The sequence below is a fragment of the Silene latifolia genome, chromosome 6 (genome assembly GCF_048544455.1).
Source record: "Silene latifolia isolate original U9 population chromosome 6, ASM4854445v1, whole genome shotgun sequence".
Taxonomy (NCBI): Eukaryota; Viridiplantae; Streptophyta; class Magnoliopsida; order Caryophyllales; family Caryophyllaceae; genus Silene; species Silene latifolia.
Genome location: NC_133531.1, coordinates 69,750,127 through 69,775,275, shown reverse-complemented (window position 1 = coordinate 69,775,275; position 25,149 = coordinate 69,750,127). Strand labels below are relative to the sequence as shown.

The 25,149-nt window shown below is 39.7% G+C and overlaps 3 protein-coding genes across 4 annotated transcripts; 1 reads left to right on the top strand and 2 right to left on the bottom strand.

Annotated features, from left to right (window-relative positions):
* The first annotated feature begins 10,128 nt into the window (after positions 1-10,128).
* Positions 10,129-12,685, top strand: LOC141586868 (uncharacterized). Of its 2 annotated transcripts, none has more exons than XM_074408267.1 (5): positions 10,129-10,591; positions 10,702-10,752; positions 11,446-11,579; positions 12,160-12,251; positions 12,349-12,685. In XM_074408267.1, exons 1-5 carry the CDS (start codon positions 10,310-10,312, stop codon positions 12,378-12,380), a joined length of 591 nt encoding a protein of 196 aa, XP_074264368.1. In that variant the 5' UTR covers positions 10,129-10,309; the 3' UTR covers positions 12,381-12,685. The 2 variants fall into 2 exon arrangements, with proteins under 2 accessions (XP_074264368.1, XP_074264367.1); XM_074408266.1 differs by having other exon boundaries at positions 12,338-12,685.
* A 3,570-nt stretch (positions 12,686-16,255) lies between these two features.
* Positions 16,256-21,731, bottom strand: LOC141588200 (uncharacterized). The gene is made up of 5 exons (XM_074409655.1): positions 21,605-21,731; positions 21,206-21,482; positions 20,813-21,103; positions 19,660-20,721; positions 16,256-16,439 (listed from the first exon to the last, which is right to left on the bottom strand). Exons 1-5 carry the CDS (start codon positions 21,729-21,731, stop codon positions 16,256-16,258), a joined length of 1,941 nt encoding a protein of 646 aa, XP_074265756.1.
* A 153-nt stretch (positions 21,732-21,884) lies between these two features.
* On the bottom strand, positions 21,885-24,090 carry LOC141588199 (uncharacterized). The gene is made up of 2 exons (XM_074409654.1): positions 23,646-24,090; positions 21,885-23,467 (listed from the first exon to the last, which is right to left on the bottom strand). Exons 1-2 carry the CDS (start codon positions 24,088-24,090, stop codon positions 21,885-21,887), a joined length of 2,028 nt encoding a protein of 675 aa, XP_074265755.1.
* Positions 24,091-25,149: the final 1,059 nt, after the last annotated feature.

The window sequence follows — 25,149 nt, the reverse complement described above, 5'->3', positions numbered from 1 at the left end:
TGATGTCGACAAGCTCATCTTTCCGACACAAGTCCTTACCTGATTCGGTCTTCTCTTTAAGCCATTTAGTATAAGACGGGGATACCCAGGTAGTCTGAGGGCGCGCAGATACGTACCAGAGACGCCTTTGGTGCCACCTCTTGAGCCAATCATCACATATAGAGGAATTCAGCTCTCTTGCTCGTCCCAGAACAGCCTCACACTTGGGAATTATTTGTCTACGGCCCATCTGACGCAGGACGCGGTCAGGGTAAATGTGAATAGACCTCTCTAAACCCAGTAGTTGCAAACGTCTGGTCTGGTCATCTTCCGGAAGGATAGTAAAGGATTTGAGGCGAAGCCAAGGCATGAACCAGCAAAGAGGGCGACCTTCCCCTCCTGTCAGTTTGTTTCGCCAATAGGCAAGGTCATTTTGATGCTCGTCTTCATACCGCTTGGCACGCATAGTCAGCATACGAGCGAGATACGAGCTGGGCTCACGCGGCGGGACGAAGAGCCAAAATCTCTCGCAAAGCCACACCTGAAAAAAAAGAAAAAAATGAAAAAGACGAAAAAGAAAAAAAAAAGAAAAAAAAGAAAGAAAAAAAAAAAGAAAAAAAAAAAAAAAGAAAAAAAAAAGAAAAAAAAAACGTGAAAAAAAAACGGAAGAAAAAAAAAGAGAAAAAGAAAAAGAAGAAAAAACGGAATTGTGGCAGGAATCGTGTGGCAGAATATAACAAAATCGTGACAAAATCGTGGCAGAATGCAACAAAAACGTGGCAACAACACAAGAATTGTAGTAAAAAGAAAATTAATCAAGGATGCGAAATCAGGAGAATAGATTTTGTTACCTGCAGTAGACGGGAGCATCCCGACCAATCGGCACCAGGGTTCATTTTCTTAGCATCTAAACCCCGGAGGGTTTCAGCGAGAATAATCCAGGAAGGGTTATGTCCCGTCTCCATCTGAGACACAATAGACAAAAGCTTCGCCTGTCCTACACAAGTTGTCTTGTTCATCCTACCTTCGAAGACATAAAGGTGTAACATGATCAATCCAAAGGCCCCTGCGACGATCGACGTGATAAAAAAGTCTTGTTTCGCAAGATACAAAATTTCCGATGAATAGCAAGAAGGTTGACTTCGTCACCGCAACTATCCCCTCGGACTCCGTCCCGGAAAGGCCAAGGCGATCTAGATATGTTCCACGCCACCCCGAATGAAATTTAGGTATAGCCGGTATGGCCTCGGATCCCATCCTCCCGGGCGTAAAAACTCTTCGGGTAGAGGGCAGATCTCCCCCTCGGGAAAAGCAAAGACATGGTTACAAGGATCCCAATAGCTAAGGCGGTGTTCCAACAAATACAGTTGAAGGGGATCTGGCGTAAGGGAAGTAATTGCGCCAGTTGAGCGGTCTTTAATTCTTGTCTCTCTGCGCCAGTGAAGTCGGTCTCCCATGCTCGCATAGCACTCGCTAGATTATTCATAATGATTTATGTTATTTGCACCGGTTTGGGGGAAAGCGAGAATAAATTTGCGATCTGACTCTTCCTTATATATAGAAAGTATAAGGGAAGGAAGCACCTAGGATGACACCCCTAGGGTGCCGTTTTTTGAGCCGTGTGGGCCTTGGGTCGCGCGCCTCTTAGGCCCGCCCCAGCTCGCACCAGTCTTTGGCACGATGCATCGGGTTTTCGCACATCTATCGCGTTTTTGGGAGCGCCGGAACGGCCGATTTACATTTCTACCCTCGACGAGTCCATATTGATTTAAAGCCCGTGCACACTTACGGTTTTATTTTCTTTTTTTGTTTTGCGGTAGCGGGCTACGCCCACGTTGTTTGCCGGTCATACAAAGTGTCTGAGTCGTATTTCATGCTCACCCATCAAGGTTCGATTTCAAAAAAAAAAAATTTCAAAAGTTCAACATTCCGAAATTTCAAAAACTTTTTTGGTCGACGACCCAACATCCAAGTAATTCATTTCAAATTCAAAATTTGGGCCGATAGCCCAATTATTCAAAATTTTCAACGTGTTCAAATTTCGGGTCGATGACCCAGTCTTTCAAACTCAAATTTCGGGTCGATGACCCAGCATTCCAACACTTCAACTTCAAACTTCGGGTCGATGGCCCAATTATTCAAATTTTTCAAATTCAATTTTCGGGTCGATGACCCAATCTTTTGAATGATCCAATTTTAAGATCGATGATCCAAATGTGCTTATGTGATGATTATTGCTTGTACATTTTCTATGTTTCAAATATAGCAGGATATGCTTCAACTGGGGGCTCTAAAGTCTTCGACTTTAGAGCCATTGCAAACTGGGGGCTCTGAAGTCGTTGGCTTCAGAGACCATTATCAAGATGTAAAGGATGACATCCACCAAGAATTCAATTCAATACAAGAGTATGAAATGGAAGAATTCCGTAGCTGAAAGCAAATGATGAAAGTGGCGGCAACCTCCTTGGAAAGTCCCCTCCCATTCGGACAAGCGCCAGCAGATGATAAGTTTTGGGCAAATGTCAGCAGATGATGAATTTTGGACATACGCCAGCAGATGATAAACTTTGGGCATGTGTCGGCGATTCTTAACTACGACGCGGTTTGATTCCGTCAGAAACGGATACGTAGGCGCCTAAGGATAAGGCTCAACCCACCATTTATGCAATTTATGGGTCGATGACCAACGATGATATTTCGACGCAACAGAAGCAAGAGTCAACCCCAACGAAGTTTCAGGTATGATCTCTTCTTATGGTCAAGAGCTTATATACGCAAGTCTAATGGACTATAAACGACCCGAAGAATCCTCAGGTCGAAAGGGACCTGGGGTATACTTTGACTTTCGCCTTGTCCAAGCCTCAGTCAAAGTGGGGGCTCTGTAGATACCCGTATCCGTCGATATTGGAATTTATAGAGAACCCGACAAACACCCGATGATGATAGGACACATGTATTCTTTAGTTGTCATTGTCATTATTTGGAGCTCGTTTTACGAGGTAGAATGGGCGTCGTCGATGAAGTATTTTATTAATTTAAATGATATTTAAATTAATGTTTTTTTTAGTGAGTTCATTTTATTAATTTAAATGATATTTAAATTATGGCTTTTTTTAAAGTGATTTCAATTTAATTTATTTTATTTTGAATTTATTTTCCCAAGTTTATTTTATTGAAAATAAAATAAATATTTGATTTGAAAAATCATTTTATGAGTATATTTGATTTGAAAAGTCATTTATTTTAATGGGTTAATTGATTTGAAAAATCGATTTTAAAAGCGAAGGAAACTCGTTTTTAAACATGTTTTTTTGAGCTCGTTTTTAGCTCGGTTTTTGAGCCCGTTTCCTTTACGAGTTGGCACGAATATCGAGTACACTAACCAACCTAAGCCTCTACCCATCCACCCCAGTTCGAACCCCCTATCCACGGCCCAAAATTCCATCCCAAATCACCCCCAACCAGCCCGCAACAAACAGCAGCCCCCCCTGTTTTGGCAGCTCAATCCCGAGCCCAAAACCCGCTCCAAATACCACCAAAACCCGTACCCATTAACCCTAACCAATACCCTAGTATCCTACCCATATTATCCTAGCTTAATCACCAAGAAAACCCCCCTCAAACCCTCACAAAAGCTGCTGGACAGCAGCCATACGGGATGAAGCCCGATTGCCTCTCCCTCTCTTTTAACCTACTTTAACTCCTTATAAATACCACCCCTTCACCATACATTCATGCCTCTAAGTTCTCCATACATACAACCTTCACTTACAAGCTTTAAACCTCAGAAACAAACCCTAATTGCCTCTCAAAAACCCCCCACAAAACCGACATCCAAACTGAAACAGTTTGTGTGTCCTCCTCGAAAAACAACTCGTTCCTCCATCAAACCTCCATCAAAACTCGAGTTTCTTGTTCCTAATTAACCACATAACATCCATCTACACATTAGACAAAGATTTACAAGCCAAATTGCCCTTGAGAGTACACGAAATCCCTCGAAAAACAGAGTGTTATACACTCTGTTTTCGCGGTTTATTCTTGTCTGTCCAGTTCTGTTTGTGCTCGTTTTTCGTGCCCAATAATCCAAAACGAACAGGGGTTGCTTTAAGATTCCTGTTCTCCTCTCTTTCTAGTTTTCAAAACATCTTTTAAATCGAATTTTCGTCGTGAAACGAGGGAGATATCATCGTTTGAAAGTTGCTGTCCAGATTTGTCAAAAAACGCGTGTTGCTTTGTTTCTTCGTCGACGACGGCCTCTCGAGATAAAATCTACCATCGATTACGACCCAAGACGGTGTCAACGATACATGTAGGTTGAGGGTGTATCAAATCCTCCTCTTTTCCCTTTTATTTCGTTTGTTTTATGTTTGTTCTTTATTGTCTCGTTTTATTTCGTTTATCGTTTTGTTTATCGTTTAATTAACTATGAAACTAGTTTAGTCCGAGTATGAGTTAAAGTACCACCATGAACACCCGCGTTGACTTGAGATGGGAAAATAAACCGCTACTTCAGTCGGTCGTACACCCCCGTCTCATTTACATATCCTCGTGTTCAAGGTAGGGCATAAATAAAACGAATTTCTAACTTTGCTCTTCGCTTTTGACCCCTTTGTTATTTCGGCCAATTCGACATACCCTAGGATCCGTTGTATTTTAGTTTAACCTCTTATTGTTAACATGTAACTCGTTTAGATGACGTTAGATCAATTTAATAACCTAATTAGACACGATAGGTGGCTTCGACGTAAGCTTTAAAATCAATCGACGATTCTCAGAACTTAATGAATGCATCTCTCTCTTTCACCTAATTTCTCGCTAGTATAAGAGTGCGTGACTAGCACCTTCTTATTAACACTCGATGAGTTAAATTAATTAGCGAACTTGACCTAATTTGACCCCTTTCTGAGCCGTGTAGAATACACAATTGCAAGGTATCTTTTCAAATCGATCAACGTCGTTTCTAACTTGTTTTCTAATTTGTTTCGAGCTCGTTCCGCCATCAATTGATCTAACTAATGAACCTAACCTAGGACTTAGGGTAGCCTTGTTTGGTTTGGGCCGTGATTTGGCCGTGGCCTTTGGCCTTTCCTATTTCGTTTGTTTTTGCATCGTTCGTTCTTTATTTGTCTTGTCACTTGTAATTAATTTATGTTTTTTGAGTCGCGTTTTGTAATTTGTTTGTAATTAGTTTTCCTTTATCGAGTCAAATGATTTCTAAAAACCTTGGTCTTGTTTGGTTAGACGGTTGTTCCCCAATGCCTGTAAGAGCGTAGTAAACCGCATGTTGTTTAAAGCAACATGGCCCGGTTTATGCTAATGCATGCTTTGGTGCGTAGCCCTATGTCTAATTCGATGAGGTTAAGTGAAAGCACGCATTACGAGGAGTGACCCAAGGCCGTGTGTCATGTAGGCCGTGAGTCACCCTCCCCTTTGTGCACGGTTTTCTAGGCCGAATGGCCATGTATTGCGTCGTGTGTATAGCGTTGTATTTAGATCGAGTTGTATCTTTAATTTATTGTTGTGTCGGCATGAAATGCCTGGTTTGTAATAGGTAGATCCCAACGGCTCCCCCATTCCCCCTAAGCCTTGTTTGTTTGCTTTACATGTTGTTAGATCAATCAACCCACATGCTAAATTACAACTTTGACAAAGTTAGTTTAGTTGCATCTAAAACGACATAGAAATTGTTGTCACATGTTAGGGTTAAAACAACGTTTGCATATCATACATCGTAGTAGCTATGACCTTGTTTGAAATCCGGCACTTGACTTAGTAGAGGCCGTTATTCACGAGCGGGGTTGGGTGTCCTTATGGGCTTCCCAACACGTACCCTCACCCCTTACTCAAGATCTATGGTTTGTGGATCCGTCTAAATACCATGGGATTACGAGAGTCATTCAAATCGAGTGATATAGGGTACAAGTCTTTATCTTTAATCACTCGTAGTCGATTGGCTTTATGCTTTTCGATGAAAGGTGTAAAGTTGACTTGAACGGTTCCAAGTTCCCAAAAAACTTGGTGGCGACTCTAGTTTGTCTTAATTCGATTCGAAAGAACCTCGAGTCGATTATGCCTAGTGTGGATCCCGCGGACGCAGTTCCCGAGGGCCTTGTCCATAATCATATTAATTGTCAATTATGTCGTCACGTATTAATAAGTCCACACACAACAGTTTGTAATCGATTTATTAATACCGGTATGTCATCATTTATTATGACAATTTCGTATAATATATACATTAACTATAAATATCGCATATTTATAATTTGCTAATTAAATATGACCGTTTACGTTTAATTACGAATTAACATCTTAATTCATCTAAGCTAACATTATATACATTAATTAAATATAACAGTTTATATTCAATTTACGAATTAACAATTAATTCGTCTCAGCTGATATTATTTAATTGTATTAAATAATCGACTCATCATCACATTGACTAACCTTTTAGTCAAATACCCAGACTAACCTTTTAGTCATATAAGGCATCAATGTGATTATATTTTCATATAATCACATCTCTCAAACACATCCTTTAGGTGTGACTTTTAGGGACCAGTTGATCACCGCCATCAGTATGATAATAACGTCAAACTTCTAGCAAGTCAACCGTTATTAGTAAACGTTAATCAACTGATAAAATACTAAGTATACCCTGTGAACCTATAAGAGATTTATACACGTTATCACACTAACTATGGAGGACACTAGCTCCAACATATTAAAGATGGGATTTACACACTCTGATTTACATGTTACGAAGCGAGATTTAACTAAATCGTCTTTTAACGGTAACTCGACTCGATATATGTTGAAAGTGCCCTTAAAAAAGGATTTTAACGAAATATTGATTAATTGATTTCGGTGTAGTGGTCAAATTGTTCGGTCATGCAAACGTGACGGATACCATGATAGGAATCAGGCTTACGTGGTCGAGTTGTCGGTAGTAAAGAGCGCGGTCTTAGAATGCAAACGGAGAAGAGAAGGGGCGGACACTCGCGTGAAGAATATGGAGGCCGAAGACCTCTATTTATACTAATCACGAGGTGTAGGTTTAGGAAAAGAGATTCGGAAAATATCTGAAACTGGCGAAAAACAGGCCTAGGAGAAGGCGCTGCAGGCACTGCGACACTTCCAATAGGCGCAACACTCACTGCGTCCATCCTCTCCTGAGGCTTTTCCTCCTCAACAAAAAAGATTTTCGCGGTTTGAAATAGAAAATAGGGAAGATATGCCTTTCTTACTCCGCAAGGCAAGATATTTCGTAGAAATTTATATTAAAATATTATTTAGCGCAAATTTCCTGAGTATTCCAACTCGGACTAGGACGGTTTTAAAAAATGAAGACGGTTTTTGACCCGGACTCCAAATGAACTCTAATTACTGTCAAAACGACCGTATCGGTATACTAATTTCGTAACCCAATGATTTCAATGATGCCATTAGATACTAACCTATGGTGTCACAGATGATACTACTAAGTGTCTCGTCCTACTTTCGTATACAAATGATTAGACAAAATTCATAGAGATTTTCTATGGAATTAAAATCCCTCACAACATAGTCACAATCTTATTGGTTGGCATAAAGTTTGTTTACCAAAGTCGATGGGTAAGCGTCTGAAGCAGCTAATAAGGCTTTACAGATAAAAATTCTGTGGAAAATTCTCACCGAAAAAGAGAACACATGGGTCAAGGTAGTAAGTAAAAAATATTTGAGAAATTGCTCGCTTTTTTTTATCATAAGTAGTTGTTGGCAATAACGTAAACTCATGAGCCTTGGAAATTTTTTTAGAATGGAGTTTAAGATGGCAAGTAGGCAACAGTAACAACATCAGATTTTGGTCTGATATTTGGGTTTTTCCGTATCCTATCAATAGTTTTATGATGCCCAATTTATTCATGAACCAAATATTTCGGTTAAAATTTTTATTACTCCTTATAAATAGTGGGATGTTCATAAGTTATCTACAATATTTAATTCCGACAATGTCATCCTTATTATAGATATTCCTATACCATATAATGAAATTCCAGATAATCTAATATGGAGATTATCAAGTGAAGAAAAATTTTCTACCAAAACAGCAACCTAGCTAGTACAAGGTTTGTATGATCATAATCTTACAAAGTGTGAGTTTAACTGGGTTTGAAAAATGTTGCTCCTCCTGATTGCAGCTGGTCTTGGAATAAGATCAGTCAGATTAATGATACATTTAAAGCAGCTTATACTGATAATCTCTGGCTCAACAACACTTAGCCTTATACTGTTACTGGAGGATATAAATGGTTGTTGCCACCAAGTCCAAAATTTCAGTGGAGATATTTGTGTTGGAACAGTTTGAATCTGCCTAAAACTTCTTTCATCTATTAGGCAAGCAAGCATCACAGACTTTTAACTAGAGATAGGATCATCAGAATGGGTTTTGGACAGGATGATAGGTGCTTCCTATGTGATGATGCTCCTAAAGACCACATTCATTTGTTTTATAATTGTGAATTCAGTAAAAGATGCATCTGAGCTTTACAACTGATATTGAGAATCAGATTTCCTCCCCAGTCCTTTGATCAGTGGTATGAGTCTGGTAGAGGAAGGAGTAAACTGCAGCGTAAATTTGTGTGTGCTTGTGTTGTAAGCCTCACATATGAGATTTGGCACGCTAGAAATACAACACGAGTTCATGGCAGATTATAAGATCTGAAATCCTCATACCAAAAATTGTCTATAATGTCAAGCAGAGATGGAGCAAACGGAATAGAAGCATTTTGAAAAGGAATGACCAAGATTGGATGGATAGTTTAGGATACTAATGCATGTGTTTTCTAGTTTGTTTTTGTGTTGAGATGTTGTTTTTTATCATATAGGATGATGATGTAACTTGTGGAGAATATTCTTTTATTAATATACTTACCTTTCACCAAAAAAAAAGTTGGGTTTGAAAATTAATATTCCCCAAAAATTAAAGGTTTTTCTATAGAAAGTTTGTATTGATGGATTACCTACTAAAAATAAGCTTATTAGAAGTCATATTGATGTTTCAACACATTCTGTTTTGTCTAATCATCATATTGAGGATTCAGATCATTTTCTTTTTCAAATGCCCTTTCATTGGTTCAATTTTTCAAGATATGAATATTTACAAATTTAGTAATGTTTAGCAACGGTTACTGTCGAATCAAGTAAAAATTTTGTAGCAAAGCTCAACGCGTTAAAAGACTTTGTTTCAAGAACTGATTTCATTAAAATTATTTTTATTTGGTGGAATGCTTGGTTTATTTAGAAATGACTTTATCTTTAATAATGTTAATGTGAATGTTAGTTAGCTTACTCTTTTTTTTTTTGTAAGAATGGTATTAAAATTTGGAATGAAACTAAGCTTAAAGATCTCAATAATCCTGATATAGGAGAGTTGGCTAAAAATCATGTGAATGGTAATGAAGAAATTACTTGGGAAAAATGTTCATCAACTTTCTTAAACTAAATTTCGTTGGATCTATAACTTGGTTGATAAAAAGCTTCATTGGGTACTCTATAACATACTATAATGGTAAGATAATTGTATTAAGAGCTAAAACATGTGGTTTTAATAGCATTCTCATTGCAGAAGCTCTTACATTAAAAGAAGGCGTATTAGCAGCTAAATCGTTAGGAATTTTAAAACTGGTAATTGAAGGGGATAATCTTTTTGTTATTAACTCAATTCGAAATACTTGGCAAATTTCATGGGAAATTTCGAGTATTATCAAAGATGTGGATTTAGAACTTATTTTATTCGATGAAGTGGTGGTTAAACATTGCTTCCGTAAAACCAATAAAGTTGCCGACTTTATGGCCTCGATTGAACATTTTTATCCAAATCTTTCGAGGTGGTTTGAAAGTCGGTGGCTTCAACTCTAGAGTGTATGAGGGCGAGTATGAGATTATAAGGGCTTAAGAGTGAAGTTAAAATCGGTTAGATGAGTAAGTCTTGCTTAAAACGGGTCAGATTTTAAGACGGGTCGTTGTGTGAGAGGTAATGGGTAGAGGGGACAAATGTGGGACCCCCCATGTGCTTCTCCACTCACCCTAAATGGGTATTTTGTGAGAGAATATAGTATTCGTCTTATTAATAAGACGGATACCTTGGTCTGAAATAAGAATTGGGGCGGTTAGATATCTAACACTATTTCAAAACATCCCATAAATCTCTCATATTGATATCGCCACAGCCCACAGTGCCTCCACTAGGCACAATCGGACACGACCCATGTGCCCAGTCGTAATGAACAACTGAAATCTACCGAGCCATCAGAATTCGGAAACAAAGAAAAAACCGGAACAAATGACATTAGCAATCAACTTTCAACTTCCAACCCCCAAAATTCACCGTCAAACTACCGTCAATGTCGCCGGAAACCTAATTTATCCTCCAACTCCAGCTAACATTCGCCGGCCACCACCACGTCGCTTCACCGTAACATCAGTCCAATCGTCGGAAAATGTTGCGTCGATTTCAACCGACCCGTCGGTTTCGTCACAGTTCACCACATCGGTAGCATCCCCGTCGATTCAACTCACCCTCACTCAACGTCACTTCACAGTGTTAAATGTCGCCGCTTGTGCGGTAATATTTCATTTTTATTTAGGTTATGATTATGTTTTGTTAATTACGTTTTCTGAATTTGCATGATTTTTGTTTGTTTCATATTTTTATTTGATGGGAAATAATTGCAGGTTGCAATCTCGGCGACGTGGTTATTTTGTTCCGCAATTCCGATGCTACTGGTTCGTGCATTAGTATTTGTATATTCATTTGATTTTGTATTATGTTGTTTAGTTTTACAATAATTTAGGGTTTGCTCAAGCTTTATGATCGTATAGTTGGATTAAGGCATCAAATATTTCAGTTTAACTTCCGTTTTATGAATTACACAGTAAGCTGTTGCAATGCAACTGTTGAATTATACTATTGATAGGTTGCAAATACTGTCATTCGAGCGGGTGGGGGTTGAGGCTGCCGCTTGGGATTATAGTAAACAGTCAATCAGCTGATCAAAAATTGGGGAAGAACTATAAAAAGAGACTAAAATTGCTCTTAGAAAATTAAAATTATTTTGAGAAATGGCCTCAGTGTTTTAGTACTCCATTAAACAGAAAATTATAAGAATCAATGCACGATTTTTGTGACGGTTAGCAACAAGATGTTTTTTTGAGTGCACTGTGTAGTGTAATTATTGAATGGAGTGTCATCTTGATGATAATTGAAATGTTAATACTTGCTTAATTATAGGCCTTATGGTTGTGAGTGATAGGAAGCTGAAACTCCTTGCCTATTAACGATAGCTACTCAGTATATGACTATATGGTTGTTTCATTGTTATCTCGGTTGCTTGGCCTGATTCGATGATGGTTAGATGATCACCTGGTGTTTTGGAAATGTCATACTAATTGCTAAAAGATTGTTTCGGAATGTTCAAGGCCTTTAAGAGAGCAGCAGAATCACTGGAGAAATTGTTGGATGTTACTAGGGAAGAACTTCCTGACACAATGGCAGCAGTTCGCTTATCTGGTATGGAGATCAGTGATTTAACCACGGAGCTAAGTGACTTAGGGTGAGTAATTGTTTTCACTTTTTACTTTTTTTTATTTATCTCTGGAATTTGATTAAACTCGTCTAGATTCTACAATTTGTGGAATATGTTTTGTATTTATTCAGTCGTCACTAGTTGTGATTCCACAAGGTGCAACTGTTAGTCTTGGAGCGCTTTTTATGACAGTTTATGGTAAACATCCAATATCGGCCCTTGCTCCCAGTTACCCTCATTTGGTCATAGTCAAAAGTGTAAACACTATTTCATCACTTTTTGTTATATCTAACATTAGTCAACATGGGATGGCAGAAGTGTATGCTTCTAGTTTATATTTCTGTGTTATTTGACCTGAAGGCTTATAATAGTCGAGGCTGTAATTCTGATGAGAGTGATTATTTCCTAAATTCTAACTTTCTTGGATGTCTTATGATATTGACTAGAAAAGAAAGAACTGAAATTTAAATTGCATAACCACTGATAAATTTGAGGCTGCATAAATGCTTAATATTGTTTGATGAATTGTCTTCAAGGCCCTGTTACAAAGTAAGATTTGTAAGACAAGATTGTGCTTTCTTTAATTGCCGTTTGGCTTGTTTTGTAGTCAGGGGTTAACTCAAGGCGTTAAAAGATCAACAAATGCTGTGCGCGTGGCAGAAGCAAAATTGCGTGATTTTGCAAACTTGACTTCCAAAGGTTGACTTTCATATATTATTGGCTACGCTAGTTAACTGAATTACATGAGATTACTTTGAAATTTCACTTCATCTTTACGTTGTTAGCATCAATCCAGGAGGTCCTCAAAACCCAAGCCAGCAGAGCTGAGCCTGCAGTAGCGAGAACTGCAAGAGGTATACGAGAGGGAATTGTAAAAATCCGGGCAGTGCTGAATATGGTGTTTGCGCTCTCCAGTTTTTCTACATTGGTTGTCAACTATATTTCAAACTAGTTTTTGAACCCGTGCACTGCACGGGTGGTAACGAAAAATATTATTAAAAGTAAGAACTTATTTATTTTTTGGATTTGATAATAAATTACTGAATTTTAGAAAAATTTACTTTATCTACCCATACACTTTTGATAAATTTATGTTGCTTAATTTTATTCGAAATACTCTGCTTTTTTCTTCCTCGACTTTTTAACTTATGAGAACTGAATAAAAAAAGTGGATATAAAAATATTATAGATTTCATAACCTGTTTATTTACGCAATATATATTTAATTTTATTCATTATTGTACTTTTTTTTATATTACGCCTCTTGTTTATTATCCTCTTAATTCTATACCCCTGTCTCATCTCCTCTCCCACCCACCATTACTTGGACGTCTGGAAGCAGCGTTTGCCATCATTGACCGACTCCCTTGAGACCCACCAGCAGACCCTCCACCGCAGTGGTAACCGCACCCAACACCTCATACTACGACGTCCCTCGCAACCCCTATCTCAGCAATCCCACAACTAACCATGCACCACCCTACATTCCATATCCTATGTCCTCTAACTACCATATCCTTCTTGCCTTAACCATCCCCTACGTCCCTCACCGCACCTCCAGTATAACCACCATCTCTGCCCCATCCCGTGCTTGAACCCTAACCCTTCTCGTAAGCTTATGTAACTCCCTACCCCATCATTACCTACCCATCGCGGCCCCTCCCCTATCACGACCTCCCACCACCAACACCCCATATATTTATGGATATTTAATAGGCAATATTTAATAGACTAAGAATTTTTTGAGGTGATCAGTTAATTTGTCATGATTTTTCATAATACATATTGGAAATGTGGAGTATTAAGTATAACTCGCTTTTGTCCAACTTAACACCATGGCACCTTGCAACCCATAATCTAATATTTCAACACAAACAATTTACACTTTTACACTTTAGTTTAATAAATCCATGAAAGGACGACAACCAAGTATATGAGGCAATGGCGACCCTAAAATGATCAACTTCCTAACTCTATCATTGTTCCACGATTAAACCACCATGCAAGGGGGAGATAATGGCTTCACCTCTCCAAGCAATTATTGAGCTCTCATACAATAACGTCACTTCGTTCAAAACAATGATGCAATTATCACAGCTGCTCACAATATTATCTACTCGTAGATAATTAAAAATATTGTTGTACTTATCCCTTTTGCTCTTCCGAATTCCAATTCAAGTTTGCATATCATATCAGAAACAACCTTACCAGGCCATATCACCAACAGCCTTTACATCGGCTAAGTGTTAAAACGACACTCTACCTTCAACTGCCATAAAATTACACAACCATACTCTCGGACAGTTAGAAAGGATAACTTTTCCATTTGTCACTTTTGAGCTAAGACAAACGTCAAACTATTTAATACAACGGAATAACATATTTATATAAAGATATTCATACATGGGTTTTTCTAACGTGTGCCCTAATGGCACACATTAATAAGCCTAATGGGTAAAGATATGCAAGATATCTTTAAAATTATGTTTATACTTGCATTTTTGTTGAGAATATCTTGCATATCTTTCCCTAGCTATTAGGCTTATTAATGTGTGCCCTTAGGGGACACGTTAGAAAAATTCTTCCTATATAAGCCATATATAACCATACGTTCATATATTTACAACCATATATGGCAACTGTTACACCTATCTCGTGTCCAAAGAGCGCTTGGACAGTTAAAAAATATGAGTTGCCTTCATAGTTTGATGCCATCTTAAAAAAATCTGCAACTAATGCAATAAAAAGGTTAAGAATACTATTGATAGTAGCCACTTATGCAAGGAAATTTAAATGTACTACTCGCCCTAAGTAAGACCATTATAAGTCATAAGGATTTCATGTATGAAATTAAACAAATAACACCATCAAAATATAAATAGATACTCGAACAGATCAAACATGCAATGTCATGCAGAGAAAATATATGAACGATAGGCAAACTAAGAAAAAGTAAAGCGTTATTTATATATAAGAAACCTTAAACTCACATCCAATTAGAAGATCACCAATACAATTATACAATTATTTGTGTAAATATTATTAGGGAGTAATATTATTAATATTAATATATGTTGTTATGAAAATGCGCGCAGCTTTCATTATAATAAAAATAAAAGGTTTACATGAAATTGGTGGGGAGCCGAGAGACAATCTGGGCTCCCACACTGTAACAGCAAATTTTGTATTGCGATAACTGAAATACAAAACAAGGAAACAATTATATTTTATTAATAAATATCAAAAGTACGTGTACAATCTCTAATGTATCCTCTGATTCTAATATGCTGTAAGGGGTACGTGTACGGGGTACACGTGAGGGGTGCGCGTGTAGACAAATTTAATTGCTCTACGCGCGATGTAAATTTTGATTTCTTGAGAGGGTCGCGATGACTTGAATCTCTCTTGAAGGTTTGAACTTGTGATTGAATCTTCAACGCAGGCGGCACGATTTGATGTGCTTGTTGACTGCTTGCAATGATTTTGACAGAGAGGATTTGTAGGAATTTGCAATTATGAATTTCCAACCCTTTGAATGAATGAGGAGAGCTCTATTTATAGAGTTTCAAATCTCCTTGTTGGACTTTGGTGGTCACAGGCCCATTTGTGGGTTTATTAGCAACCTTGGCCCAAATTTGATTCTTTCTGGGTTTAGTGATCCGAATAACTCCTTTTGTAATCCGAATCGGCCCATATTTCATTTAATCGGGACAAATTAATTAAATTAAGTTAAAATTTCGTATTAACTCAAAATAATTAATTTATTTTATTTATTCGGCACATTAATAAATTTTCTGTGCCTACAAATTGCCCCCTCGGGACCTTGTCACGTGCACCTCGTGGTGTCTTGACGTGGCGAGGTCTCGATTTTGCTTTGACTTGGAAGTCGATAATGAGTGCCCTTACTTGTCGCGAAGACAGCTCCACTTGATTTGATTTGACTTGAAAATTGATAATGAACACCCTAACTTATCGCAAGAATGATCCATCTTTTTTTGTCACCCTGTCGTTATCCAACTTGGCGGGTGAATTTGTATTTGACTTGAAAGTCAAGGGCACCTCAACTTGTCATTGAGACAATCCATTTGTCTTGCAATGTCACCCTATCATTATTTGATTTGGTGAGAGACTTTTTTCTTTGACTTGGAAGTCATCAGGTACCCCAACTTATCGTAAGGATGACCCATATTTTTTTTTACGTCACTCTATCATAATACATAATTTGACAAGTGACACATAGACCGAGTCCTTTTTAGTCAAATTGCATATGCTTTGGTTTTGTGAACTTTCCATATTACTCGTTTTTTTTTTTTTTTTTTAGTAATAAGGGTTCAAGTAGGATACCAAAACCCACTCCAGTATTTTAATATTTAGGAAGGCAATATGATCCTAGAACTCTTCGATATACGCAGGACCAAAACCTATATATATATACCCTACTATTCCGTATGTAACACGAATCATCAGTGCAAATTTCTTCCCTACGGTATTTCTTTCATCCCTGCAAATTCTTGCTTGCCTCTTTTTTTGTCTGTGTCTTTCAAGCACACAACATATTGACCTCTTTTTCCTTTAATGTGTGTAATCAGAGCGTCACTGTTACCGAACTTGTTTCGCCTTCGAATTCCCGCGTTCATCTTCATTGTGAGACGGATCCGACGGATTCGGGTAAGTTTATATTGCTTTTCTTCTTCCTTGTCAAATTACTCACTCAAAGTTTGAATTGAACTGCTGCTTGAGCTTTGACTAGCATAAACTTGAATTTCGTCTTTTCCGCTGTAAGTTTGTCTTGCACTTGACTTAGATTGACCTGAGTCTTGCCCATAAATTGTGTTTCCATGATTCAATCCTAGATCAATATTCTCACTTGGAAATCCCCAACTTGGTCTAAAACAGGCGTCAAATATGAGTATCATCAATGTTGAATGTAGAATTTAGGAGAAGTATCACTCTTGTTGTGAGGACGAACTAGAAAAATATCTCGTAGTAGTCCGTAGTACCATGAGAATGAGAAACTTTCTTTCTATTTTGGCCATACTAAGACATCCCCCTATTATTTTAATCTTATTAATTTGTTTGGTTATCATTGTGGCCCATGCTCTACTTGCTTCATATGACAACCGATTTCCCTCTGCTTTGAATGTCTCTTTACTGCCCATTATTTTTGACTCTGTAAATACTTAGCCAGTCCTCATACCAAAAGCATATAGACCGCAATGTCGTATGCTAATGTTTTCGCCTTCTTGCTTGAGTTTCTATGCTCTCATTCAACTGAATTATGGCCAAATTTCTCCATGAGTTGACCCCATGTATACTTCACCCTTTACTTGAATCAAATTGATGGTCAAGCTTTAACTAAATAAACACTTACACAAATATTTCAAACCCAAATTCCATTCCCGAGTTTAGCATAGACCAGTCCATACTCCAACTCATCTGTGCTTGGCTTAAATTTACCGAGAAACCGCGGAATATCGAGTCTAGCGACTTGATGATGTGAGCGTCGATAAACAAGGACGAACTCTGGTTAGGACAGTGAGCCTACCGACGTGTGAGAACGGTGGCTAAGTTGGATGTAGAAGAAATAAGGACTGAGAACCATATGGGAATTTTAATCGTTTAAAGTAGGAGGTTTGCTTCAATTTTAATCTGTGCTGGCCACTGCTTGTTCTTGTTTTAATTATTTTTCTTTTTTTTTTTCTTTTTTTTTTGTCTTTTTGCTACGTACCAATATAACTGGACTGATATCTTGTTTTATCAATATATATCGCAGGTTCAAGCTTGGACGGAGTACGAATATAATTTTCCTTTTCAAGCTTTGTATTCCATATAAAGGTAATACATACATTTTTTTTTTGAAAGCTTGTATTCGTAACTTGAATGATTGCACATATTTTGCCCCTCTTCTTTTGTTTGTATGTTTTCTTGATGACCCGCAGGGATTATGTTCCGTCTTTCTTTTGGCCAAGCAGCTTCAATTTATCCGTATTTTCATACACTGCAATCTTATTTATCCACCGTTGAAGATTTATTACTTCACAATATTTCAACCTCCAGTCGAGTTGTCAGGGTGAACCCATTCGGGTCATTTTGAAGACTTATTGCTTGTTAGGGTGAACCCATTTTTGGGTCATCGCGACAGGTTGTGTCAGGGTGAACCCATTCGGGTCATCGCGACACAGTTTTGAAGACTTATTGCCTGTTAGGGTGAACCCATTTTTGGGTCATCGCGACAGTTGTGTCGTGGTGAACCCATTCGGGTCATCGCGACACGCTTTGAAGACTTATCGCTGTTAGGGTGAACCCATTTTGGGTCATCGCGACAGTTGTGTCGTGGTGAACCCATTCGGGTCATCGCGACACAGTTTTGAAGACTTATTGCCTGTTAGGGTGAACCAATTTTTGGGTCATCGCGACAGGTTGTGTCAGGGTGAACCCATTCGGGTCATCGCGACACAGTTTTGAAGAACCATGCAATGAACCTCTTTATGAAGACTATTATTTCATTACCATCTCCGTATGAGACCTGCCGGATGAATAAACTTCTTGACCTGATGTCCCTCCTACTTGCAAAAGACTTCCACATATTCTCTATATTAACTTGAACTTTTTTTTTTTTTTTTTTTTTTTTTTTTTTTTTTTGCAGGGCTGCAACTCGAAATGGACTTGACTCGTATACTCCAAGAGAGTACGAGCTACTCCTGGAGGGTCATCTTAGGTTCCCTTTGGAGTAACCATGCAATGAACCCGCTCGTCGATTATAAGGAAGTTCCAAGCCTTTATGTGCCAGATTGCTACACCATTTCATTACCTGTATGCGATGTGACCCTTTTTTTTAAAGATCTATCCAAGGCTAACCGTGAAGCAAATAGTGTAAAGACCCAGCTCAAGCGGAACTCACCATCAATTAACATGGTCTTGGTCTTTTACAACCTTGCTTGATGATTGACTGTAATTTTAGCCGTACACAGTTTAAACTCTTGCGGGCCAGGAGTAATTATTTTGCTGTAATTTTTTTTTTTAGTTTTTTTTTTTGGTGTGGCTGCACTTGAACAAAGTGTTTGCTCAAACTGCCTACGTACTTGTGAAGCACAAAGTGTATTTCACAAGATCAAGCCGACGTAGTTCATAAAGGAAGGAGTATTTTTTTTTTTTTTTTTTTTTTTTTTTTTTTTTGAGATTTTTTTTTTTGTTTGTTTGTTTTTTGTTTGTTTGTTTCTTTTTTGTATACAGTTTAACCTCTTGCTTAGGAGCTTGGACTTGCAGTTTACGCTCTTGCTTAGGAGCCTTCACTGTTGGGATTTAAGAATAGTAACGCTTCAAAAACTTCCCATTGATTGGGCCTACTCGAACGCCGTCTTCATCCACGATTTTGTAAGCACCATTTGTGTAGACCTCCTGTGCCACGTATGGACCATCCCACTTAGAGGTGAACTTGCCAACTGGCTTGTGAGTGATGATGATTGGTCTTCGTACTGCAAGGACGAGGTCTCCTACTTGGAAAGAACGAGGGCGCACCTTTTTGTTGAATGCGCGTGACAACCTTGCTTGATAACACTGGAGCTTTTGTTGAGCCTCTAATCTCTTTTCATCGAGAGCTTCCAACTCTGCTAATCGCAATTTGTCATTCTCATCATCCGTGAGTCCCTCCTGAATAGCAATGCGTAAGGAAGGGATCTGCAACTCCAAAGGCAACACGGCCTCCACTCCATACACCAACGCGTACGGGGTTGCCTGAGTAGGTGTTTTGTATGTGGTACGATATGCCCACAACGCCTCACCAATTCTTTCATGCCAATCTCGCTTTGACTTTGCTACTACTTTTCTCAACAAATTGCAAAGAGTTTTATTAAAGGCTTCAGCCAAACCATTTGCAGAGGCATTGTACATGGATGACTTGTATTGTTTGAACTTGAATTTTTCTCCCAGACTTGTCATCAGATGGTTGAAAAATTGTTTCCCATTGTCAGTTGTGATACGTTGAGGTACACCATATCTGTAGATGATTTGGGTTCTAATGAAGTCCACAACATTTTCTTTCTTCACTTCCCGTAGTGTGATGGCTTCTGCCCATTTTGAGAAGTAGTCAGGTGGCGCGAGGATATACTCGTGTCCATTTGAGGCCTTTGGAGTAAGAGGTCCCACAACATCAAGTCCCCAAGCTTCAAAGGGCCATGAAGAAACAATAGGATGCAACGGCTCCGGCGGTTGGTGTATGAAGTTTGCGTAGAACCCGACGGGTTCACATTTTTTCGCAAAGTCCATACAATCTTGCACCATGGTTGGCCAGTAATACCCCATTCTCTTTACACGATCATGAAGTTTAGGCCCGGATTGATGAGCACCACAAATGCCAGAATGAGCTTCATGCATTGCTTCAGTAGCTTCGTCCTTGCTTAGACACCTCAACCATTGGCCTGAGAAAGAACGTCTGTAGAGTGTCCCTTTATAGTGAATGAACTTTGGAGCACGTCGACGTATTTCTACCTTGTGTCTGGGATCATCGGGTAGTTTTTGGTGGTCCAAAAAATCAATGATAGGTTGACGCCAGTCATCTTCATCAACTGTGTAGACGCATATCATGTTGGTTGTGTCTACATTTTCTTCTCCTTCAAGAGATGATACTACCCAACGATTGCAGATTGGAACTTTCATAGACTCTTCTGCCCCCAGTGCCAAAGTGGCTGCAAGATTAGCAAGCGCGTCAGCCAATTTATTGGCACTCCTTGGCACATGACCAACTTGGATGTCCTCAAGTTGATTCAGCAGTTGTAATGCCTGTTGATGGTAGGGAATCAAGTCTTCCTTTTTCACTTCATATTCACCAAGGACTTGGTTGACCACAAGCTTTGAGTCTCCATATATGTCCATATCCCTGACACCTATTTCGATCGCCATTTGAAGACCGAGTATGAGAGCTTGGTATTCTGCCATATTATTTGTACACAACTGAGTGAGTGTAAAGACATATGGCATAAGATGATTTTGTGGAGTTACGAATACAACTCCAGCTCCAGCTCCATCTTTCCTTGCAGCACCGTCAAAGTACATTTGCCATGGAGGTAGGACGTCCACATAGAAAATTTCTTCTCCTGGGAGGTCATCTGAAATTTCCCACTCTGCACCGGATGATCGCAAAGAAGTCGGCGATAGCTTGGCCTTTGACAGCCTTTTGAGGCACGAACACCAAGTCATACTGCTTAAGTAACATTGCCAATTTCGCAAGTCTTCCAGACAAGACTGGTCTTGAGAGTATGTACTTGATTGGATCAGCTTTTGAGACCACGTGTATGGTATGCGCCTGCATGTAGTGTCTCAACTTCTGGACGGCGAACACCAAAGCAAGACATATCTTCTCTATGGGCAAATAATTCAACTCGGCTCCAACCAAGGTACGACTCAAGTAATAGAGTGCTCTCTCTTTACGGTCTTCAATTTCTTGAGCACACATTGCCCCCAGTGAGCGTTCTTGTGCTGCGATGTAGAGGACAAGTGGCTTTCCTGGAATTGGTGCCCCCAACACTGGTGCACTGGCCAAGTACTTCTTGATGCTATCAAAAGCATTTTTGCATTTTTCATCCCATTGGAATGGAGCATCCTTTTTCATGAGATGGCTGAATGGTTGGCAACGTCCTGCTAGGTTAGATATGAACCTTCGAATGTATGCCAAACGTCCTTGCAATCCGCGCAACTCTTTTAACGTCTTTGGTTCCGGCATTTCGTTGATGGCTTTAATTTTTGTTTGGTCAATTTCAATGCCTCTATGCCTAACCACAAACCCCAAGAACTTCCCAGATGTGACACCGAACGCACACTTGAGTGGATTCATCTTGAGTTGACATTTTCTAAGTCTTTCAAAGACGGTTCGAAGGTCTTTGATATGGTCTTCTCTTTTCTTGGATTTGACAACCACGTCATCAACATAACACTCTATTATTTTATGCAGCATGTCATCAAAGATCTTTTGCATTGCGCGTTGGTAAGTAGCGCCAAAGATTCTTCAATCCAAACGGCATGACTGTGTAGCGAAGATCCCTTTGGGGTTCGAAAACCTGTTGCTTCTTGATCTTCGGGTGCCATATGTATTTGATTGTAACCAGCAGTACAATCCATGAATGAGAGGGCTTCATGACCAGTGGTTGCGTCAATCATCAACTCAGAATCGCAAAGGGAAGTCATCCTTCGGGCATGCATCATTAAGGTCTCTCGAAGTCGACACATATGCGCAGCTTGTCCATTCTTCTTTCTCGATCGGGACAATGTTTGCTATCCAAGTAGAATATTTGACTTCTCGAATGAAACCTCGCTTCAATGAGTTTATTGACTTCCTTTTCAATTTCGGTACAAGCTCCTACTCAAACGACGTTGAGGTTGCTTTTTGGGACTGGTGCCTTTCTTGATTGCTAGACGATGAACTGCAATTTTTGGGCTGAGTCCAGGCATCTCTTTATAGCTCCAAGCGAATACATCCTTGTACTCGACCAACAACTTGTAGTACTCCTCTTGTTCTTCTTTAGTCAGCAGAGCACTAATATAAATGGGGCGAGGATCTTCCGTAGTTCCCAAGTTGAGCTCCTTGAGTTCATCCACAGTCGATTGCCCCCCGTCTTCAAGTGTTTCCGGGGCCTCATCGGCCTCAACTTCTTCGTTCTCGTCAGGTATCTCTTCTACTGTGATGTGATATGACGATGTTGTAATCTCTAAATCTCCTGGCTTCTTTACACCAGAAGGACGTGAAGATGAAGGAATAGGCTCAACATTTTTTGACTGGCCTGTGAGGACTAGTACGCGCCTCCTTGCTTTGAGTGGCTCATGCTGGATGATATCCACTACTTGCATACGCTTCATGCGAGATGGTATTACGCTTCTCAAATCATCGCTTACTCTTACTTCTTCTTTATTTTGTGTTGCAAAAGTTGAGAGAGGACGACCCTCACCACTATTCTTCTTGGGAGCCCCTAGTCGACTGAAGACTGTTTTTGATGGACCGCCCAAGCGTTCGTGTATTGCGCCTTTCTTGTTTATGCGCAACGAAGGTGTTGACACTTTGACTTTACTTTCTCCTTGATTGCCAAGCCTAGCAAATACAGAAATGTGTTTGGTTGAAGCACTTGGTCTCCCTAACCTTGTGAATATAGAAGGGCGACACTTCTCTGCAGGTGGACTTATTCGATCGAAGACTGAAGATGGATGCATCTTTTCCTCTCTTTCATTTTCTTCGACCTCTTCTACTGTGATGTGCTGAGAAGACGTAGTAGCCCCTTTTCTACGAGCACCAATCTTCACAGGCGCAGGAGACTCATATCCGAGCCTGGCCCTGGTCACCATGAAGCTCCCATCTTGCTTGAACGCTTCATGTTGCGCTTTGTTCAAACCGTACGGCTCAACTTCTATAACTTTGCCGAGAGGAGTCGGATTTGTAAAGTCATATCCAGCCTTCGCAAGTAGCTTGTAAGCATTGGAATCAAATATCCCCTTATTTTCCTCACTTGATAATTGTCTGGATGAACAGACGAAACCATTCGGAGGAGGTCTCACAATCTTCATTTGAGATGAACTTGGTAGAGGTGTAACGACTTTGGCCACCCATTCCTGCTTGAACACCAGACTTGATTTTTTATCCTTAGGCTCTATCTTTGGTGTTAGACACTCTGCAAAAGGACTCTCTCCATCTTTGCGGCGAGATTTTGGGATGTATCGTAATACTGGTGGTGCAGTTTTCTGCGGCGTCTCTTGCTTCTTGGGTGATGCAACAGGAGTATTTGTTTTACTGGCCTTGTCTACATCTTTCTTAACATCATTTTCTTTAGTAGGACTTGCAACCTCATCCTCTTTGATGATGTTCTTTTCCCGCTTACCTCCTTTTCCTGTTGAAGAGATGGTGGTTGGCATGAACTCACTGGAAGTACCATTCTCTTCAAAGAATTTTGCATCAGCGAAGAAAGAGTCGACCTTAGAGAAAGGTTTGGCGTCTCCGTCTATTTTCCTTTCGCCACCACGATAATATTTCAAGCATTGATGGAGGGTTGAGGCGACAACTCCGTTTTCGTGCTTCCAAGGTCGTCCCAAAGAATAGTTTGAACGATGTCTTGCCATCCATGACATGGAACAATGTGTCGGAAGAAAGATCACCCATGGTAAGGTTCACACGGATCATGCCAACCGCACGCTCCCCATTCAAGTTGAAACCATGAATCATTGTTCGACTACTCGAGAGTTCATCCATTGTGATCCCTAATTCATTCATGGTGGCTTTTGGCATGATATTGACTCCCGAGCCTCCATCTATTAAGATGCGCTTGACCTTTTGCCCCCGGATGTACCCCGACACATAAAGTGGCCTGTTGTGAGGCTTGGATCCAAGAAGTAAATCCTCATCCGAGAAACTCAAAGCGCATTGCAGAGACACATCCAATCGATTGCTCAGAGGCTCGCATTTTTCCTTCATCTTGCCTGCGTACAATTCCCGCTTCTCAAGTCCTTGAATTATCGCCTTACGCTTATCTTTAGGTAGATGAAAGATTTGTTTCCACCCCATGTTTGTAGGAAGGGCATCGAGAGCACCACTATTTCGTTCTCTTTTTCGAAATGAGACCGTTGTGGTGATACCGCATCATCTAGGCCCCTTTCCTCATTCTTCTTTTCATCGTCGCCACCTTCGAGGGCCGAGATGGTGCACGCAGTAACCTTGTTCATGAAATCTCGCGGGAAGAATTCTTCTAAGGTGACGGGACTTGGTGGTTCTTGTTCCAAAGAAATCAATTGGCAAGACATGTGGTTTGACAACTATTTTGGACTTTTTCTTTCCCTTCGTCTTGCGAGGTTTCGTCTTCTTTGATTGTTTTTTTCGACGGTGAACAGGTTGCGGCTACTGTCGCTTTGTTTGTTTCTTTGACTTCTTGCGCGTAACCAAAGTCCAACCCTCATCGTCATCTTCATGCTTCTTTTCCTCGTTCTTATCCTGAGGAGGTAGTATTTCTTCCAATGGCATTGGAGGTAGTGACGACAATGACCCTTGGATCCGTAATGCCACAGGCTCAAAACTCCCGAACCGCAATATATAGACACACTGTCCTTGTCGTATAATTGGGTCGTCAAAGTTGCTCCAAGACTACAAGTAGTTTGATTTGTAGTTCTTGTGTCATCCAAGTCAAGAATGATCTTCCCTTCCTTGAGAGCCGCATGATCTTCTCCTTGAGTGTTATACACTTTTCAATAGGGTGACTCACCACCGTGATAACGACAATAATTGGGATCGTTTGTCTTGTTTGCTTGCTCAGGGCGCTTCGACTCTGGCAATTGTATAACCTTCTTCTCTAAGAGGTCATCGAGCATTCCGCATAAGTCGAACTGGGGAATGGGTATTTCTTAGCCTGCAACTCCTTCAATGTAGGCTTGTCTCGTTGGTAGTTGTAAGAGAATGACTCTTTCTTCTTTTCATACTTAGGCTTTGACGAGATTTTGACAGTGCAATTTGCTTGGTTTCGACGACCATTGTTTCCTTTGTCGACGATTTGGAGTTCTTATCATTTTTCTTGAACTCCTTCTTTTCACTTGGCACCTTAGAAGAACTTGGTCGAGCACTACCATGTTCTTT

Excerpts from the sequence above, each read along its gene's own strand:
- LOC141586868 (XM_074408266.1), top strand. The coding sequence starts at position 10,310 with ATGACATTAGCAATCAACTTTCAACTTCCAACCCCCAAAATTCACCGT. Across the intron at positions 10,592-10,701 it reads TAAATGTCGCCGCTTGTGCG|GTTGCAATCTCGGCGACGTG; the intron begins GTAATATTTCAT and ends AAATAATTGCAG. Across the intron at positions 12,252-12,337 it reads TGCAAACTTGACTTCCAAAG|CATCAATCCAGGAGGTCCTC; the intron begins GTTGACTTTCAT and ends TTACGTTGTTAG.
- LOC141588200 (XM_074409655.1), bottom strand. The coding sequence starts at position 21,731 with ATGACTTCCCTTTGCGATTCTGAGTTGATGATTGACGCAACCACTGGT. Across the intron at positions 21,104-21,205 it reads CGTTTGGCATACATTCGAAG|CATCAAGAAGTACTTGGCCA; the intron begins GTTCATATCTAA and ends TGCTTTTGATAG. Across the intron at positions 20,722-20,812 it reads TCAAAAGCTGATCCAATCAA|GCTGTCAAAGGCCAAGCTAT; the intron begins GTACATACTCTC and ends GTGCCTCAAAAG.
- LOC141588199 (XM_074409654.1), bottom strand. The coding sequence starts at position 24,090 with ATGGGGTGGAAACAAATCTTTCATCTACCTAAAGATAAGCGTAAGGCG. Across the intron at positions 23,468-23,645 it reads ATTGTTCCATGTCATGGATG|AGAATGGTACTTCCAGTGAG; the intron begins GCAAGACATCGT and ends AATTCTTTGAAG.